The 18,072-nt window shown below is 37.6% G+C and overlaps 3 protein-coding genes across 5 annotated transcripts; 2 read left to right on the forward strand and 1 right to left on the reverse strand.

Moving 5' to 3' along the window:
* Window positions 1-2,818: 2,818 nt before the first annotated feature.
* LOC121241719 (eukaryotic translation initiation factor 3 subunit C) lies at window positions 2,819-7,141 on the forward strand. Its single transcript, XM_041139606.1, has 4 exons — window positions 2,819-2,996; window positions 3,403-3,465; window positions 3,593-5,398; window positions 5,874-7,141. The coding sequence occupies exons 2-4, from the start codon at window positions 3,439-3,441 to the stop codon at window positions 6,873-6,875; spliced, it is 2,835 nt and encodes a 944-aa protein (XP_040995540.1). The 5' UTR covers window positions 2,819-2,996; window positions 3,403-3,438; the 3' UTR covers window positions 6,876-7,141.
* A 2,689-nt stretch (window positions 7,142-9,830) lies between these two features.
* LOC121241508 (ACT domain-containing protein ACR11-like) lies at window positions 9,831-14,705 on the reverse strand. Of its 3 annotated transcripts, none has more exons than XM_041139296.1 (10): window positions 14,270-14,703; window positions 13,254-13,308; window positions 13,027-13,152; window positions 12,787-12,881; window positions 12,170-12,254; window positions 11,998-12,057; window positions 11,275-11,330; window positions 10,966-11,071; window positions 10,797-10,865; window positions 9,831-10,125 (listed from the first exon to the last, which is right to left on the reverse strand). In XM_041139296.1, the coding sequence occupies exons 1-10, from the start codon at window positions 14,431-14,433 to the stop codon at window positions 10,063-10,065; spliced, it is 879 nt and encodes a 292-aa protein (XP_040995230.1). In that variant the 5' UTR covers window positions 14,434-14,703; the 3' UTR covers window positions 9,831-10,062. The 3 variants fall into 3 exon arrangements, with proteins under 3 accessions (XP_040995230.1, XP_040995229.1, XP_040995231.1); XM_041139295.1 differs by having other exon boundaries at window positions 13,254-13,311; window positions 14,270-14,700; XM_041139297.1 differs by having other exon boundaries at window positions 10,090-10,587; window positions 10,745-10,865; window positions 13,254-13,311; window positions 14,270-14,705.
* A 937-nt stretch (window positions 14,706-15,642) lies between these two features.
* On the forward strand, window positions 15,643-17,928 carry LOC121241648 (wound-induced basic protein-like). The gene is made up of 2 exons (XM_041139509.1): window positions 15,643-15,854; window positions 17,675-17,928. Exons 1-2 carry the CDS (start codon window positions 15,784-15,786, stop codon window positions 17,745-17,747), a joined length of 144 nt encoding a protein of 47 aa, XP_040995443.1. The 5' UTR covers window positions 15,643-15,783; the 3' UTR covers window positions 17,748-17,928.
* The last annotated feature ends 144 nt before the right edge of the window (window positions 17,929-18,072 follow it).

Genomic DNA, 18,072 nt, shown 5'->3' on the forward strand with positions numbered 1-18,072 from the left:
TATTAAAGATGATTGTTATATGCATATGGGGTTGTTATAACTAAAATAAAATAGAAGACATCGGATTATTATTATTATTAAAGCCCTAAAATAGAAAGTCAAAAGTTTCGACCTAAAAAAACTACCAACTCTAATTAATTAAAAAAAAAACTAGTTAAATTCAATACTATATATCAGTACAGTAGTACGTGTTAATTATTATAAAATAATATATTTATATTGTAATATAAATATATTAATAGTCTAGTGTATGTAAGCATCATAGTATTAATAGTATTAATCGAGTATAAAAATAAGTTAGATACTAGTATAAAACTAACTATAGTATAATAAGTTAATAACATGTAATACTATAATGTAATAACATGTAACTAGATGTTAAAAATAAGTTTAGTATATAAATAAGTTAGATACTAGTATAATAACATACAATTAGAAATTATAGTATAAATCTAGTATATAAAATAAGTTAGACACTATTATAGAAATAAGTAAAGTATAATAAGTTAATAATATGTAATACTATAGTATAATAATAAATTATTAGATACTAATGAATTAGTAATTTTTAATAATCAATACTACAAATTAAATTTACTATCGAAAGAAATTATAAAAATCATAAATAAAAATAATTATGATTAAAATGAATGTCAGTATTAAACTTAGGATTTAAAAAAAGGGGTTTGGTTTAGGGGTAAAAATCGACCATATCGGTGCAGTTTTAATCCCAAATCGAAACCACATCGACATATTTTTCAGGGGGTGATATTGACCGAAAATGGCCGATGAAGGGGGATAAAACCGGCCATTTACCATCGGTTCATCAATGTTCACGTTGATTTTAATTTCATAAACCCATCAAAAAAAGTTCACAAATCTCTCAACAAATATCGTTGTGCAAATCTCACAACAAATAATCAAATATCACAACAAAAACTAGAAAAAAGAATCGGAGATGAGAGAATCTTTGAGGGAGAGCCGAAAGGGAGATGAGAGACGAGAGGGAGATGAAAGAGCTAAGAGCTTGAGAGGGAGAGAGAGATGAGAGGGAAAGGATATGGTGCCGTTTGGTGTATTAAACTAAAATGTGTCGTTTCATATATTTTTTTTCAAAGTTGTGGATTTAAAAAGACGTTGATTCACCTACTTAAGTGAAACAATGTTATTTTATACATGTATATATATATGTATAGGATCGCGCTACAGTTACCGCACAATACCACCGCTTTCTCTTTTCGCTATACGTGGCATGCCACTTGTTTTATAATTTTTTATTAAAAAAAAAAAACAAAGGAGGCAAGTCTTGTCTCCTCTCCAACATCCCCCCTCCCTCCTCAGTCCTCTGCTTCTTATTTCCTCTTCAGAAGGCAAAAATCAACCCCCAACGAAAGCCTGCCTTCCAAAGGCAGAGAATACAGAAGATGGCCGTTTTAGAGCCTATCGTAGTGAGCTCTTTGATTTGTTTTGGTCTTAGTGCGGATCCTGTATTTTGGGTATTCTTGGATACTCTGTTTTTGTAGGGGTTCGGTACTCTAAGGCTTCAATCAATAAAGGGAGGTGCAGATGGGTGTAGTCGATCATCAGGTAAGAAATGTTGAATTAAAGAATGTTAACCAAATTATCACAAGGAATTTTAATAACTTGGTGCCTCACAAGTATACGAGAATCATTTCTCTCATTTTTTTCCTCTTCCAGTCTTACTTTGTTTATTCTTTCTAAAACTCTGCCATTTCTTCTTCATAGCTCCTTTTAGTTATTGGATAAATCTATTTTCGAATATTTTTAGATCTAGAATTTATAGTTTTACGGCAAAAAAAACAAAAAAGTTCCAGTTCCAGTGTGAGATCAACACAAAATTCCCTTAATTTTATCATAGAGAGAGATAGAACAGATTTCTTTATGGGATTAGTGTCTTTTTACATGTTAAAGCAAGAACATTTTTTTTTTTTTTTATAGGATGGCACCTCCCTTTACTGATTGAAACCTCAGAGTAAAGGACGTTTACTAAAACTCGACAATTTTTTTATAGTAGGATGGGTCTCTCGAAATGGGTCTCTTTGGCTGTGGGATGGATGGAGGAGCTGGTTTCTCTTTGGTGGAATGGGTTTCTCTGGCTTGAAGACGAACTGGTTTCTGGATGGTTTCTCTTGGTGGGATAGGTTTTTCTCTCGGTGGGATGGGTTTCGCAGAAGGTTAAAGATGAAATGGTGGGTGTTGGATGGGTTTCTCAGAAGGTTGAAGACAAATCGGTGGGTGCGAGAATTTGAAGACGAAATGATGCGGGATGGGTTCATTTATTGAAGACAAAGAAGGAAGATTGAAGATGAAATGCTCAATGCTTTGTTTATTGAGGACGAAGAAGGACGTTTGAAGATGAAATGTTCAACAGGCGGCTTTAATTTTTAAACACTTACAACATGGCATTCCACGTCAAGCGGGAATGGGAAACAGGAAGGGGGAGTGGGGCGGATAACATTTTCCATATGTATATAATCAATCAGTTTGATGGTTTGAACCGTGTTCAAATCGAAACTAAACTGCTGACGTCAGTTGCAATCTATTTCTACTACCGACCAACCATTTCTCTGTCAATTTTTGGCCGATTCTGTACTCTAGCGGCCAGTCCGCATTGGGCCCGTCCGGTTTTATCGATTTTTGTATCCACTTAGAACTTTGGTTTAAGGGAAAAAAAAAAAAAAAAAAAAAAGGCTTAAAGCTCAAAATCGTAGCAGCCCAGCGGAAGCCCAAAACCAGCCCAAATTCATGTAAAACGTCGTCGTTTAAAGTAGTTAGGGTTTCTAAAAGCCCACCCCGCGACCTCACTCGGTTTCAGAACCCTCTCTCTCTCTCTCTCTCTCTCTCTCTCTCTCTCGTCGTGCGGCCGTCCCTCGACGAGTTCGCAGCTCCTAGAACTGCCCCGGCCCCTCGCTGTCGACTCCTTCTCCTAGAGCGTTGTCGCGCCGTTGTTCCTACTTCAGTCAACCCACACTTGTAATCTCCCCAGTCCCTTGAGATTGATTTCTTGTGGATGATTTTTATTTATTTTTAATTTTTTTTATATGGGCTTGCTAATGACGAGGAAAACTTGTGGATGAGTTCTTTGAAATATTGCTTTGTAAGCTTTCTGGTGTAAATTGTAGATTTATGCCTCAAGAGTTTCTGGTGTTATTCGTCCAACGGATGATTTTTATAACTAATTATTTCATTACTTTTTTTTTTTTGGCTTAATTCTAACGTGTATAATTTATGGAACAAGTCTGGGGTTTTTTTTTTTGGCTCTTTTGGGTTTTTTATTTCTATGCTGAAGCAGATCGATACTTGATAGGTAAATTTTAAAAGCAAGGTCCCTCTACAGAAGGTATCATGATTTTTAATTGTTTTTTGGTGCCTGAATGCAGCTTTTTGTGATCCGCTGAATTTAACTCGTACGTGAGAATGGCTTCGCGCTTCTGGACATCCCAGGTTCTTACCTTTGTTTGGATGACTTATTTAGTTTCATTTTCTTGATTCTGTATTATGATTTTAGTATTTATGAATCGATTGTCACAACGGATGCTAGAAAGTGATTTATTTTTCGTGTAATTAATAGGGTGGCAGTGACTCCGAGGAGGAGGAGAGTGATTTTGACGAAGAGATTGAGAATGGGGGACCTGGTGACGCTACTGCTCAAGCTGCTGGAAGCAGATACCTTCAGGGGAATGCAAGTGATAGTGATGACTCCGATGGCCAAAAGCGGGTCGTTAGGTCTGCAAAAGATAAGCGCTTCGAAGAAATGTCAGCTACTGTTGATCAGATGAAGAACGCAATGAAAATAAATGATTGGGTAAGCTTGCAAGAAAGCTTTGACAAGATAAATAAGCAGCTGGAGAAAGTTATGCGTGTCACCGAGTCTGAAAAGGTCCCTAACCTTTACATCAAAGCCCTTGTGATGTTGGAGGACTTCCTGAGTCAGGCTTTGGCCAATAAGGATGCGAAGAAGAAGATGAGCAGCAGCAATGCTAAGGCCTTGAACTCAATGAAACAGAAGCTGAAGAAGAACAACAAACAATATGAGGATTTGATAACAAAGTGCAGGGAAAATCCTGAGAGTGAGGAGGAAAAGGATGAGGAAGAGGAAGATGAGGAGGATGACGAAACCGACTCTGAGATTGAGGAGGATCCAACTAAGATGGAATTCAAAGATTCTGAAGATGATGACGACGATGATGACAAGGCTGGGGATAGCCAAGATGAGGATGACGGGGCGTGGGAGAAGAAGATGAGCAGGAAAGATAAGCTTATGGACAAGCAATTCAAGAACCCTAGTGAGATCACATGGGATAAGGTTAACAAGAAGTTCAAGGAGGTCGTGGCTGCTCGGGGTAGGAAAGGAACTGGAAGGTTTGAGCAGGTTGAGCAGCTTTCTTTTTTGGCAAAGGTTGCCAAGACCCCTGCTCAGAAACTTGAAATTCTATTCAGTGTTGTCTCGGCACAATTTGATGTCAATCCCGGCCTGAACGGCCACATGCCAATAAGCGTATGGAAGAAGTGTGTGCAAAATATGCTTGTGATATTGGATATTCTTGTTCAGTATCCCAACATAGTTGTGGATGATATGGTCGAGCCTGATGAGAATGAAAGCCAGAAGGGACCAGAATATGATGGGACAATTCAGGTTTGGGGAAACTTGGTTGCCTTTGTGGAAAGGATAGATGTTGAGTTTTTCAAGAGCTTGCAATGCATTGATCCGCACACTCGTGAGTATGTTGAGAGACTCAGGGATGAGCCTATGTTTTTGGTTCTTGCTCAAAATGTCCAGGATTATTTAGAACGGGTTCGGGATTTCAAAGCTGCTGCTAAGGTTTCCTTAAAGCGGGTGGAATTAATATATTATAAGCCACAAGAGGTTTATGATGCCATGAGAAAACTGGCTGAGCTGACAGGAGATGGAGATAATGGAGAAGCAGGTGAGGAGCTTAAAGCGGTCGAGGAAACTAGAAGTTCTTCTGCATTTGTGGCTACTCCCGAGCTCGTCCCTCGGAAACCAACCTTTCCTGAGAATAGCAGGACCTTGATGGATTCTCTGGTATCCCTCATCTATAAGTATGGAGATGACCGGACTAAAGCCCGTGCCATGCTCTGTGATATTTACCACCATGCTATCTTGGATGAGTTTTCAACTTCACGTGACTTGCTCCTTATGAGCCACTTGCAAGATAACATTCAGCATATGGACATATCAACGCAGATCCTTTTCAACAGGGCAATGGCACAACTTGGTCTATGTGCATTCCGTGTTGGATTAATAATTGAGGGCCATGGCTGCCTTTCTGAACTATATTCTGGTGGAAGGGTAAAGGAGTTGCTTGCACAAGGTGTTTCTCAAAGCCGATATCATGAGAAGACTCCAGAACAGGTATTGGTTTTTTGTTATATGTTTCATAGGTAGGGTAACCTATTTTGTATTGTTCCTCTCTCTCTCTCTCTCTCTCTCTCTCATTTTGGAGGCTTGCCTGCTTGGATATTCCACGTGCTTTTTTTTTTTCAAACTAGTTTATAATCAATTAATTTATGTTTTCTTTCTTTTTAATTTCTTAATGTGACCAAATTTGAAAGAATGTCATAAGAAGGATTGCATTTAATAGGGCATGTGGTCTGGGTTTTGAACTAAGACCCACCTTCTACACCTTTACCTTTGTAAGCACTACTTATTGTTGGCTTTTCATTCCATTTGGAATCACGAATTTGAAAGATCAATAAGTTTGCCTGTTCCTGTAAATATGATTGTTGGGTTAGCTTCAGTGTATCTTCGATGCCATATAATGCGCATGCGCATGCATATATGTAAATGCCCAGGGTCTCACTATTGCAAATATTGCTCCCACCCACAGGAAAGGATTGAAAGGAGGCGGCAGATGCCTTACCATATGCACATAAATCTGGAGCTTCTGGAGGCTGTACATCTGATATGTGCTATGCTGCTAGAAGTACCCAACATGGCAGCAAACATTCACGATGCAAAGCGCAAGGTCATAAGTAAGACTCTGAGGCGGTTGCTTGAGGTGAGTGAGAGGCAAACATTTACAGGTCCCCCAGAAAATGTCAGAGACCACATAATGGCTGCCACCAGGGCCCTTAGCATGGGAGATTTCGAAAAATCTTTTGATATTGTCAAATCCCTTGATGTGTGGAAGCTTGTAAGGAATCGAGAGAATGTCCTTGAGATGCTCAAGGCTAAGATCAAGGAAGAGGCTCTGAGGACCTACCTTTTTACCTACTCATTATCCTATAATTCCCTCAGTTTGGACCAGCTCACGGTATTATTTGACCTGCCAGAGGCCCAGACTCACAGCATCATCAGCAAGATGATGATTAATGAGGAGCTCAATGCAAGTTGGGACCAGCCAAGCAGGTGCATCGTTTTCCATGATGTCGAGCACACTAGGTTGCAGGCTCTGGCATTCCAGTTAACAGAGAAGCTAACAGTTCTTGCAGAAAGTAATGAGAGAGCAATAGAAGCAAGGATGGGGGGTGGTTTGGATCTGCCTCTTAGACGGAGAGAAGGCCAGGATTATACTACTGGAGCGTCTGCTGGAGGAAATAGGTGGCAAGACAACTCATCTTTCACTCAAGGAAGACAAGGTGGCAGTGGGCGTACAGGATATGGTGGAGGGAGACCTTTGGCACTAGGCCAAGCTGCTGGAGGTGGTTATTCAAGAGACCGGACAGGTCAGTCACGAGGCAGCAATACTGGCTATCAGGGTACACGTTATCAAGATGCTGCATATGGAGGGTCCGGGAGGACTTCTTATCAGAGTGGTTCATCTGCAAGGGGATCCCAAGGGGATACTTCAACCCGCATGGTCAGTCTCAACAGGGGGCTCCGAGCTTAGGTAAACATTAATAGTGAGACTACCAGAGAGAAGAAATAGTCATTAAAGTTCCTGCATCAGACATAGACTTTTTTTTTTTTCTCTCGGATCTCTGTTGGTTCCGATACTTGACAGAGATTTGTTTAATTTTTTTGCAATATTTCAATTTTACCTCCAGAGGTCTGTCTGAAGTTTCACCCTGAAGTTAAAACTTTGAAACTTGGTTAATGTATGCCATGCTTGTTGCTATGACTTGAACGCATGCTCTTTCATCATGTTTTGTTTCATCAGTTCCTCGCAATGTTGCTTCTATGAGATGGTGGAATGGTTTTGTTTTAGATTAAAATGGTATGAGTTTTATTTGTTGGGAAGCACACTTATGTTGGTGGCTGGAAGCATTGACATAAAGGCTTCAAGTTATTTGAATTTTGTAAGCTGGATGCGTGCTAGGAGAAAAGGTTGAATTAAGAATGATGTCATTTATCATGCTTTTAATTATCATTTCTTAATGTCATTTGGTCGAAGTAAGGAAAAATAATGAATAGCTTTTTAAATATTTATTGCCAAATTAGGGATGACAAATGGATGATGATTAAAAGAAAATAAATAATATTATTCATGAATTAAAATTTACAATGTAGTGTTCTCAACCTTTTCTTTTTCTCCTTTTTGTGATAAAATCAACTTTTTCTTTTGACTTTAAATGATATTGCAAAGGAAATATCTTATAACCGGTTGGGCTAATGACATGAAACATATGGTGTGATGTCTATATGTTGAATTGGCTATAAAATTGGGGCTTTTGCTGCATATCAGAGAATTGGAAATTCCCATTAACTAGCTGGGCATCCCTCGCTCGCACCCCTCGCCAACAGGCTCACGTCGCAACCATCGCACTGCCTCGCCGACACTGCCACCCTTCAAATTGCTCGCAACCATCGCACCCGTCGAATTGCTCGCAGACCACAGCTTTCGACTACGCCCAAAGAAACATCGCCTCCAACAACAAGGTTACGACCAATTTGGTTTATGTGAGAGTGAGGTATTGGATTGGATGAAATCAAAATTATCTGATGCGTATGACTTAGAGCAAGGGAGAGAGCTCGCGCGAAGATGAAGAAAGAGGACATGGTGAAGCTTATCAACGCCGAGGGTTTCGAATTCGTGGTCGATAAGGAAGCCACCATGGTTTCTCTAGCCTCACTCTCTCTTGTCCCCTTTTTAAATTTCTTTCCAAATCGAATACAATTAGGGCTGCCAGCCCTTTGCTTCACCGTCATGAAATGGGGAAATTGAGTTGCTGCAAAGCGTTCTTCAGTGAGTTCTTTGTTTTTTCTTTTCTTTTTGGTTCATTTGGCTTTCAACAACAACGAAGCCTGAGAGAGCCACCTGCAGTGGAGTCGACGGCGGCGAGAAAATGTTAGTAAGCTGAGCATTGCAAATCTAAGAAAATGACGGTGTGGTTTTCATAGAGTGCTCACCAATCTTTTTTTTTTTTTTTTTGGATATGAAATAAAAGAGATTTGTGTGTTACGGTGGTGCTGGGTGCTATTGATGGTGGTGTTAGGAAGAAATTGTGCTCTATTTTTGCTTCTAAAAAACAAAGGTTTGTTAGGCGGTTGGGACACGACGACTGAGCTATTTTCATGGTGGTTCAAGGTTGGCTACGAAGGTTAGGTGTGGGGCTTCGCAGTGAACTTTCCTTGCGGTGCCATGCAATGTTCGATTGTCTCATGGTGCAATAATTTTTTATTTTTATTTTTGTGGCAAGGGGTGGTGGCGCACGGTGGGGCTTTGGGGGTGGGTTAACAAAGGCTAAACGTAGTGCACTTTCTCTCATTGTATGTGTGCGCGCAATGGCTTCTAAATTTGGGATTGATGTGGAGGGGCTATTGTGGGTTCTATCATGCGGTGGTGAAACTGAGATGGTGTCAGACTGGTGGTGGTGGAACTCTGCTTTTCTATCGTGCCACGGTGAAACTAGAAGCACAATCTGGATCGATTTTCCTATAATGAATGAGTGTCTCCTTTTCTTTTCCATGTGAACGAGTGTATTGTAAATTTGATATAATTTCTGAAGTGGCAGCATATGTGTGGAAGACGGTTAAACAAAAAAAAATAGCCCGACTGCTTAGAAGCGAAACTGTATTGCAAAAGGACTTTTTGGCAACTTGAGAACTTTTTAATTCCCGGAACATTGTTCCGCTGGTGAATTTGATGGTGCTATTTTGTGTGTAAATTACCTGGTACTCCAATTCAGTTAATCATCAACACAACTGTTCTGTGGTCACTGTAAAATGTGGAGAAGTTCTTATTACTTTTATTGTTACATTCCTGTTATTTTCTTTGTCTGAAGAGGAGAAGATTAGCCCAGAAACTTCTCAAGGAATCCCTAGCAACCCTCGACGGAAATGTGTGAAATCTCAGCCGTTAATTTGAAAGTAAAGTTTGAGATTTTAAATAATCCACTCAGTAGATTACCATAAAAAGTTTAGAGAATCTTAAACCCCAAACTAACAAATGCAAAACATAATGGCACGCTCGAAGGAGCTGTGTGATGTCAATTGTGGTATTCTAAATTCTCAATAATAAAAGGGTGAAATTTCTCGTTTGTTTTCACAACACATTTTATCTCATTTAATCATTACAATTTTTTCAAATTTTCACATAAAATAAAATAAACAATTCAACTTTTTCAAATTCTAAAATAATAATAATATTAAAAAAATATATATTCTAATAATATTTTATTTAATTTTTAACTTTTATCTCAACTCATCTCATTTGCGAAAACAAACAAGGCTGAAGTGTAAACTCAACTGCTACAAATTCAAAATCTCTACCTTAGTGATTCAATGATTAGTGCAATTGAAGTGAGAAACTCACCTCTACAAATATTGGCTATCTTCTAAACTTCCTCATGATAGACTTGTGCATTTTCTAATATTTCTTTTCTAATTTTTTTAGTAGACATAATAAAGCAAATGCTGAAAGCACAAAGAGTTATTACAGTGCTATAACTGTAGCAAAGTATGCTTTTACATTGCTATTTTAGCTGCAAATTTATAGAATTTTCTTTTTTTGGCTTTTTATTTCACAATTGTGTTCATATCTCCTTTCAAAAGTAGATATGTCAGCATTCTAGTGTTTCTCTTATTCACTGACAATGCCGGAATTGTTTGAATGTCTTGCCCTGAATCTATGCAAATCAAAAACTCGACTCCTCTGTTGTTGGCCGCCTTAAGAAATATTGCAAGCTATTAGAAAGAACCTGCCAAATTGGATGGAGTAACGTTTTGTGTCAGTAATGCTACAAAAGAGCAGCCTCATACTCAGGGTTGTGAAGTCTAGGCCGGGCTCAATATGCTGTTACAGGTTGCAAACCCAGCATAGCATAGTTTTACAGTATCCTTGGGATTACATGGAAGGAACCAAGAGTTTTTTGGAGGGACCCAAAACTGAATGAGAAAATTAATTAAGATCCCTTATTGAGGAGTCAGATATATATTGATTTAATATGATGATATTAAACAAAAAAAAAAAAAATCAAAACCAGGCACAGGAGCCGTGACAACCCCCAGCCACACTCCACTTGGTTCTGTCTCTGCTTGGGAATTTAGAAGAGAAAGGAAATGGGAGGATTGGGTTTGTCCATAGAGTTTGAAAATAAGGATAGGGACCATGGCCTTACATTCTTTTCAGAGACAGCATTTCAAAAACAATTTATGTAAATTTAAAGCAAAAAGTTTAGGATCTGGTATCTTGTTTTAAAATAATTAATGATAGGGGATAAAGCTAGTTGGCCTTGGTTGAATGTTTTTTCTAGTCACACACTCCCACAGTCACACTGGCAAGGCTGTTTGGAAGGTATTTAAATTTTACCGGTCAATTAAAAAAACAGTGCTAATGCTGCTTAATCGTATAGCCAAAATGCCAGCTTACCTGCTGGAGAGGCTTGATAAGCGCTTTATCCTTGTAACTAACATGAAACCTTGCCTTAGCCAACAACCCCTAGCACCAAAAAAAAAAAAAAAAAGTGTAGAATAAACTATATACTCTGCCTAAAAAAAAAACAGTAGACAGTAAGTGAGAATTAAGTGAGAAGTATCACCTCTGTGTCAAATTCTCCCGATTTAACATCAATATTGATTTCAGTGATAATCTTCACAAGGTCTACCAATAATCCGGGGCGATCAGCTGTCTCCACATAAAGCAAACTGCAAAAATAATATCATGTTGGGGACAGGGGGAGACAGCAGAGATTTTTTCCTGCTTCACTCTCATGCAAAGATATCATCACTCACACTAGGAATATAATTGCTAATATAGGGCTGCAGTCTCGTAAAATTGGCATAGGAGCAACCTTTGTTGGAGTGCAGGTGTAAATTACATGAGAAAACAACTCTGATACATGCATTACCTCCGTTCAGGGCCATCATCATAGATTCTTATGTTTGTTGCTACATCCACATCAACCTGAGGAATAACAACACAACATGTTTGAATCAGGATGCATCATCACCATATATCCCAAACGATATATGGAAACAAAGACAATTGGAAGATACCGTCTGACTTCCAATATCTCCCACGGATGTATTAATGAAATAAAATCATTACATGGTACCCAAAACTCAAGATGATAAAAAATCAGCATTTTGGGAATTCAATAAAATATTACTTAACAAGTCCCAATCCACTGCATGATGCAAGTGAATTGTATAAAAGTATTTTTCTCTTATGCATTTCCTGAAAGCAGATCCAATACTTGTTTCTTGTACACAAATATTTCTACAATGACCATGATAGGAAAAGGCAACATCATACTGAAAAATTGAAAACTGTGACAACATCAAATCAATGCCCTATGCACATTTTCATGCTCAATCGTGCATGGACACTGAGAGTGCTCACAAAGAAAAGCGCACACAGACATATGGCAAAGACCTCAATCCACTGGTTTGAACTGCAAGCATGAAAGACACCATGGGCATCTTAACTACAGAAAGGTAAGCCTATCAATAATGTTCCAGATGTGATTGCTTAATCTTAGCCAGTTAACTTTGCAACAAGAACTTCTGCATAACAGACAAACTCCAAACGTGTAAATTTTTACAAGTAGAACAATAAAAAGCTTTAAAACCTGTTGTTCTGGTTGCACTATTCCAAAGGCTACTCCCATTGCTAATTGGGCGCTCGATTCCTGGAACATGTTCAGGAAGCTTATGAGAGGAACTCCTAGAAGAAGTGCTCTAGAAGATGTTATCTTAAGAACATTAATATAAGACTAAAAAAAAAGTTTCAAGATAAAATACCGGGTGATACTGAATCATATTGTTTATAATTGTCAAGCGAATTGCCTCAAGCAATTCTGGATCTTCTACCTTTCTACCAGTATCTCTGCAAACAAATTCCACAAACAATTCAATCAAAATCACTATAGAACAGCCACTACTAGAACAAACTTGCAACTAGGAATGAAGTAATATGTCGAAAATTTTTCAGAGTCATCTTGGACACTGTGTTCTCTTTTTGGAAGAGGATGGAAACCCAATTTTATTCGAAACACTCATTTACAGTGGAGGAAAACTGTGATTACATTCAGAAACACCTTGAACCTTGAACTTATGTCAAAGTTCACTCTATATCTCTAGGCCTTCACTTACTACAAGGAGCTGTCAAGTTTGTGATTCAAATTCAACAAGCTGTCAGGAAGCTCAGTCCAGAAAAAGATTAGGAAGTATCTTAAAAGGATGACACAGATCTGAACCTTCCAGTCAAGAGTAAATATAACAAAATTTAGAAAAAAAAAAAAAATTGACGACTATCAGCTGCAAATTTGGGAGCTATCAGCAATATATACGAACAGAGGTGGACAGTAATTTATACTAGGAATCAAGTCCATATGAACATGTACAGCACAATAACTTACACTTTAGTGATGGCAAACTTGTTGTGCTTCCCAGAAGAATCTAAGAAAACATTTGCCTTCACAACATTGAGTCCAAGATTTTTAAGCGCATTCATCTGACACCCATTAGCTGATGGTTAATACTCACTAGTCGACATACTCTAAATAGAGATTAAAATAGATCTCATGGAACTAAAGACTCAAACATCAGTATACCAAACATAACATGATTATCCAAAGGGAAGGTAACTAGCTTCCTACAGTATCGAGAAGAGCTCCAAGCCGATCCCCAAAAGTTATCTCCACAATAGTTGCACTTGGATCAGTGTCTTGGTCGATAATAACTACAGGAGTTGGAACGGTATCACTTTCACTCTGACTTGCATCCTGTTAGCCACCCCATTTCATAAAAATCAAACGGAGATTGAAATTAGACAAGTTAATGGGCAAAAAACCCAATCGCATAAATAAAAAAAAGTGTTCAAGACCTCCAAAGCAGTTGCTGATGATGCTCGAGGTGTGTTTGTGGCCATTGAGGATAACCTTCTGACAAAAACCACACAGGAACTGAATACAAATAATAGCAACAATGCCATGCCTCAGTGTCCTCTAAGCAGATATTAAATAACACAGTTATATCTAATGATGTGTCCACCCTACATGCATAAACGCACATACAGGAACACACAGGAATTAAGTACTACCATGTACAGTTATCTAAAAGATGAAGCTGTACCGATTGAATAAATAAAGCAGCTAATTGTCTAATTCTGACCAAATCCAGAAACAGAATTGTGGAATAATCATAAGATCTTCCATGTAGAAGACTTTATATGATCCTATCCAGTAACATCTTTCCAGGTGAGAGTATTATCTCCCCCTAATCATCGATATGAAATTAAAAAGAAAATGCTTAGAGAGAGATTTGCAGACGGGATTTACAGTTCTCATGATCTTATTATTTTTTTAGAGAGGGGGGGGGGGGGGGGGGGGGGGGGGGGGGGGGGGAGGGAAGGTAGATGTGCTGAGGCATGCATTTATAGGGGCGTAGAGTGAGACTAAAAATGGCTCTGCAACCTGTCAAGTCATGGTACTCAATCAAAGCATTTGCTTTTTATACTTTTTCTCGCTTTAGGACTGATTCTTGCTTAAAAATACCTACAAGAATTTAGAAAAATAAAAAAGGACTATTCATACTTATTTTTTAGGAAATACAGCTTTTATACATCCTAGAACACAATAAGCATATTAACCGAAATAGTTAATTTCTTTCTTTTAGTTTTAAATACTGCTCTTGGTGTAAGTCTAGTCATCAGATAAAAGCAGAATCTCAAATTACAAATAAGCTCAAACTATTTTTTATGCTTGAGAGATGACATCAAAATTCAAATGGGATACAACAGTTGCATCAAACAAACAATTAGAACAGCCTTTAAAAGACATAAAAAATTTGAAATGCAACATAAACCAGAGGCTTTATGAAGAAAGAATGTGAAGGGCTTACTGTCTCTTATGCAGAACGGAGAAAGGCTTGGTGGGAAGCCGAAAGGTGCCCCTGATCAGAACTCCACTAGGCACGCGATTTTCAAAAGCTTTCAAAATACAATTATTATTATTATTATCACTGAGGTGAGTCCCAACACCCAAGGAAGCCATAGTCACAGACATTGGTGATTTCTCTCTCAAAAAACTAGATAAAAACTTGCCAAGGTAAACCCAGCAATGAAGGCTAGGAAGGAACAAGAGGGTAGAGAGAAGATAGACAAATAAAAGAATCCCAAAAACGAAGAAGAAATATAAACGTAAATGCAAAGAAGATGAAGATGAGGTAGTTGGGTCAGTGAGGTTTTTTTGTTTTTTCGGTTTTTCCAAGGCCAATTATCTGCAGAAAGATTATCTGCAGCGTCCATTCCTCATCTCATCTCCAATTTTCTTTTCATTTTATTTAATTTAATAGATGATTTTTTTTTACTCCGCATATCATTTAATGCTTGCATGCATTGTTTGTAATTTGTTCCCGATTTTGGCATATCTCATCTTCTGCCATAACAGCGACGCCTTCGGCTCAGACTTTTAACAAAAATAAAGACAGAAAAGGTCGAGAAAATCGTGGCGCAGCTCCTTTTGTCTCCCCCCACATCCACTTTGGTCCTAGGTGGTGGTAGTACGCATCCTCGACCCCACAATCGAACTGGGCTGAACTGTCCTGACAAGCCGGCCCGAAATTGGTTTTTATAAATTTCGAGTCATTAGCTTTACGAATCACATTTTCATGGCAAAGGCTGAATATCACGGAGCAAAGGCCCAGGAGACCCTGCGAAGTCCACTTAGCTGTGTTTAATAATTTTAGATGATTTTTAATCTGTAAATAATAATATTTTATAAATTTTATTAAAATATATTTAAATATAAATAAGTTGACGAGTGGCACTACGGCTACCGCTTCCAGCGTAAGTCGTTTTAGGATTTTTTTTAATATTTTTTTAGATGTATTTTTTTAACACATTTAAATATTTAAAAAAAAAAAATCCAGCTGTAAAAACTGGCGATAGAAACAATTGGTAAAAATAATATTACTCATAAGTTCATATATACATTTAAATGTATAAACTAAGTTAAGATGGATAGTAACTTTTTATAAAAGGTTGAAAAAATAATAAATCTTATTAATAAATAATTTGAAATGAATTGATGTGATTTTATTCTTTCAAGCTTAGATTTTAGTAAAATTATATTTACAGTCATAAAATGATCAAATTTTGCATATTCATTTTAAAAAAAGAGTGCGGCTCACTCTCTGCACACTCCACATGTCATTTTTTTTTTTTAAATGCAGCACAGGATATGCTGTGATAGTAGGCTGCAATAAATATTTTTCCTTTTAGAATTATTCTTACCAAGCTTATCAAGTAATATATAGGAGGCGGCGTCGTTTTGCAGTAGGTCATGGTCCGCAACTAGTTCCTAGAGAGAGAAAAACAGCATAGCTAGTTAGGGCGAGAAATTGAATCGGCGACAATGATCTACGACGTGAACTCTCCCCTCTTCCGATCCTTCCTCAGCCAGAAGGGCGGCTCCTCTGACAAGAGGTTTCCTCTCCTCTCCAAATCCCTCTTTCCATGCATATGCGTGTTTTTGCTTATCCATGGCTTGTGCTTGTGCTTGTGCTTGATTCGTCTGTTGGTTTTTAACTTTTATTTGGGTTGAGGTTTCTGATTCTGTTATAGCTTTTGGAATAAGTAAATCGGATTGGGGTCTTTTGGAGTGGTTATTTTGAAGCTGTCGACAAATGGGTTGTTTGGTGGACTCGAAAGAAGCTTAGAAAAATTCACTCAAGAAATGCTGTATTGCTCGTTTTCTTTTGTGCTTTAGTTCTTCTTCTCCCTCTTTTGTTTCTTGTTTGAATGAGGTTTTGATTCTCGGTTTTCTTTGGGTATATCTGAATGAACAGCGCATCTTTGAGAATTACGTAATATCTATGTTTAAGGGTCGTACACACGAAAATAGGCCTTTTTTTGGGAGATTATAGCCTTGGAAACTTTGCATGGGTGGATGAATGAATCGTTTTGGAGGCATTATGGTCTGGTTATCTGCTTTAATTCTAACCCCAAAGAGTTTCCAATTTATTTCTTGTTCTTTTCCAAGAGTTTCATTTGTCTTATATGTCGAGATGTGTTAAAGAAATAATAAATCATTCTAAATAATATTACCGAGTTACATTCTTCTCAGCTTTGAATTTTGGTCTCAAATCTCAATTTTTTCATCTCTGCTACGTTAGTTGGTATCGGTATCACAGCCAGCTTCAATTTGACTGACGGAGTATGCTGATCAAGGGAAGTCCCTTGAGTTCAGCGTACTTGATATTATTATTAGGGATTTATTTGTCAAATAAGCTTCTTCAGATTGATTTTATTATAATAAATATTAGAATATTTGATACATGAAAAACGAAATTGCAAATAGCTTATGCTAGTAAAAGAAGGCAAAGGAATATGACATGAGGGAAACATAGTGTGTATTTACCTATACAGGGCAGATACATCTTCAACTTAACAATTTGAAGGGGCTGATCGATCCTTTTTGTTCACATTTAGGTCTCTTATAATAATATCATTTTTTTACTTCCAACCGAAAGATCAAATATTTTTTTGATAATGTTGAATTTTTGTTGTTGTGACTCTTGTACTTTACGAAGATGATCATTGATGTAGAATCCTGTATATGTTTGTATTAGAGCTGGGGCATTTTGTCACCTAAACATACCAGTACATCTAGCTGGGTTTAGTTCTGGTCATTTGTGCTGATTTTCAAATTTATTTTGCTGTTTGATTGTCACCCAATCATTGGACTATATAAGATTGGGTTCATTTCTGATCCATGTCCCAAATTCATCCTGGCTTGTATACCTGTTCTTTTTGTTTGAGTACCACTTAATGGGTTTGATGGAAGTGAAATATTTATAAAGGCAAATGAATTGTCAGATTGGTCTCCTGAATCTTAGGGCCTTACTCATTGCCAGCTCATTCTTATGTTTTTGGCGCATCTAGTTCAGCAAAAACTGCTTTTATTATGTGAATACTATTGGTTCTTGTGTAATAATTTGTTTGGAGAGGTATCGTTACTCTATACCTTAATATTGTCATATGGATCTCTCTCTGTGGCTCTTGGGTGAAGATTCTGTCTTTTCTACATATGCTAAAGCTCTTGGTTTAGTTGTTAATATCATCGATGCATGTGTTTTAGGCCCACCTATTTGAAGTATGCAAAAAGCTTATATGCTTTTATTTCCATTTTTCAAGCTATTAAATCATTCGAGCTTATGTAATGAACTTTAATAATGAAACTCTTTTCTTTGTTCCTCTTGAAATTTTCTGATTTATGAACGTTATTGATTTGTTGGGGTTTTCAGGAAAATGGAAGAGCAAAAACCGAAGGAGCAGAAACCCAAGGCAAATGAGAATAAGCCTATTATGACAGAGTGATATCTGCTTGGGCTATAATGTTCTAAATGGGATAGGGTGGAAGTTTTCTTTACTCTAATGATAAGAGTTGGTAATTACATGGTTAAACCCATGGTCATGACTTTACTGTTGGGTTTGTAATGGTCTCTGTTTGGACGTGTAGCTGTTCCTTTTTTTTAATCTGAGTATGGATGTTCTTGTTGTTCTTGTTATTGTTCTCTTTTTCCCTGATTTTCTTCGGGTTTTTTCCTTTTGTGGAATGATCAAGGACTGGTGATTGACTTAAAAGGATTGAGGCTTTCTTTAGTAGAAAACTGATGGTAGAAACTAGTTGTCTTTGGTTCGA

This window comes from Juglans microcarpa x Juglans regia, chromosome 7S (assembly GCF_004785595.1).
Source record: "Juglans microcarpa x Juglans regia isolate MS1-56 chromosome 7S, Jm3101_v1.0, whole genome shotgun sequence".
NCBI lineage: Eukaryota > Viridiplantae > Streptophyta > Magnoliopsida > Fagales > Juglandaceae > Juglans > Juglans microcarpa x Juglans regia.

Bases quoted from the DNA above. Each gene is read 5' to 3' on its own strand.
- LOC121241508 (XM_041139295.1), bottom strand. From the start codon at position 14,433: ATGTCTGTGACTATGGCTTCCTTGGGTGTTGGGACTCACCTCAGTGAT. The intron at 11,331-11,997 runs GTTTTAAAGCTT...GTTATTCCTCAG, and splicing joins TAGTGCAACCAGAACAACAG to GTTGATGTGGATGTAGCAAC. The intron at 10,866-10,965 runs GTGATACTTCTC...TTTTGGTGCTAG, and splicing joins CGGGAGAATTTGACACAGAG to GGGTTGTTGGCTAAGGCAAG.
- LOC121241719 (XM_041139606.1), top strand. From the start codon at position 3,439: ATGGCTTCGCGCTTCTGGACATCCCAG. The intron at 3,466-3,592 runs GTTCTTACCTTT...TGTAATTAATAG, and splicing joins CGCGCTTCTGGACATCCCAG to GGTGGCAGTGACTCCGAGGA. The intron at 5,399-5,873 runs GTATTGGTTTTT...TCCCACCCACAG, and splicing joins ATGAGAAGACTCCAGAACAG to GAAAGGATTGAAAGGAGGCG.
- LOC121241648 (XM_041139509.1), top strand. From the start codon at position 15,784: ATGATCTACGACGTGAACTCTCCCCTCTTCCGATCCTTCCTCAGCCAG. The intron at 15,855-17,674 runs GTTTCCTCTCCT...TGGGGTTTTCAG, and splicing joins GGCGGCTCCTCTGACAAGAG to GAAAATGGAAGAGCAAAAAC.